Source organism: Penaeus monodon, chromosome 27 (assembly GCF_015228065.2).
Source record: "Penaeus monodon isolate SGIC_2016 chromosome 27, NSTDA_Pmon_1, whole genome shotgun sequence".
Classification (NCBI taxonomy): Eukaryota; Metazoa; Arthropoda; class Malacostraca; order Decapoda; family Penaeidae; genus Penaeus; species Penaeus monodon.
The window spans coordinates 37,304,670-37,304,914 of NC_051412.1; the positions used below are offsets into that span (position 1 = coordinate 37,304,670).

Consider the following 245-nt stretch of genomic DNA (forward strand, 5'->3'; position numbering starts at 1 on the left):
CTGCATGTCTCCCTCCACGTCTCAAGGTGTCGAAGTGAAATTCAAGAACCAGACTTACCCAGTGCTCATCAACCCAACCAACATCCCCGAACTGACAGCCGTGACAGTGACAGACACAGGAGTGACATTCGGTTCGTCAGTCACTCTCACCACGATCGAAGACACGCTGAGACAGCAGGTCAGCACGCTACCAGGTCAGTGCAGTGTAGTTAAAAGGTCACGATCACATGGAAAAAAAATATTGA

General features: G+C 49.8%; 1 protein-coding gene across 1 annotated transcript in view; it reads left to right on the forward strand.

Moving 5' to 3' along the window:
- The window catches only part of LOC119590835 (xanthine dehydrogenase/oxidase-like), a gene marked incomplete in the record, with an annotated part of 39,062 nt that overhangs the window by 23,509 nt on the left and 15,308 nt on the right, over nt 1-245 (forward strand). The window contains 1 exon segment of the mRNA XM_037939593.1: nt 27-194. Within this exon segment, the coding sequence (XP_037795521.1) occupies nt 27-194 (168 nt within the window).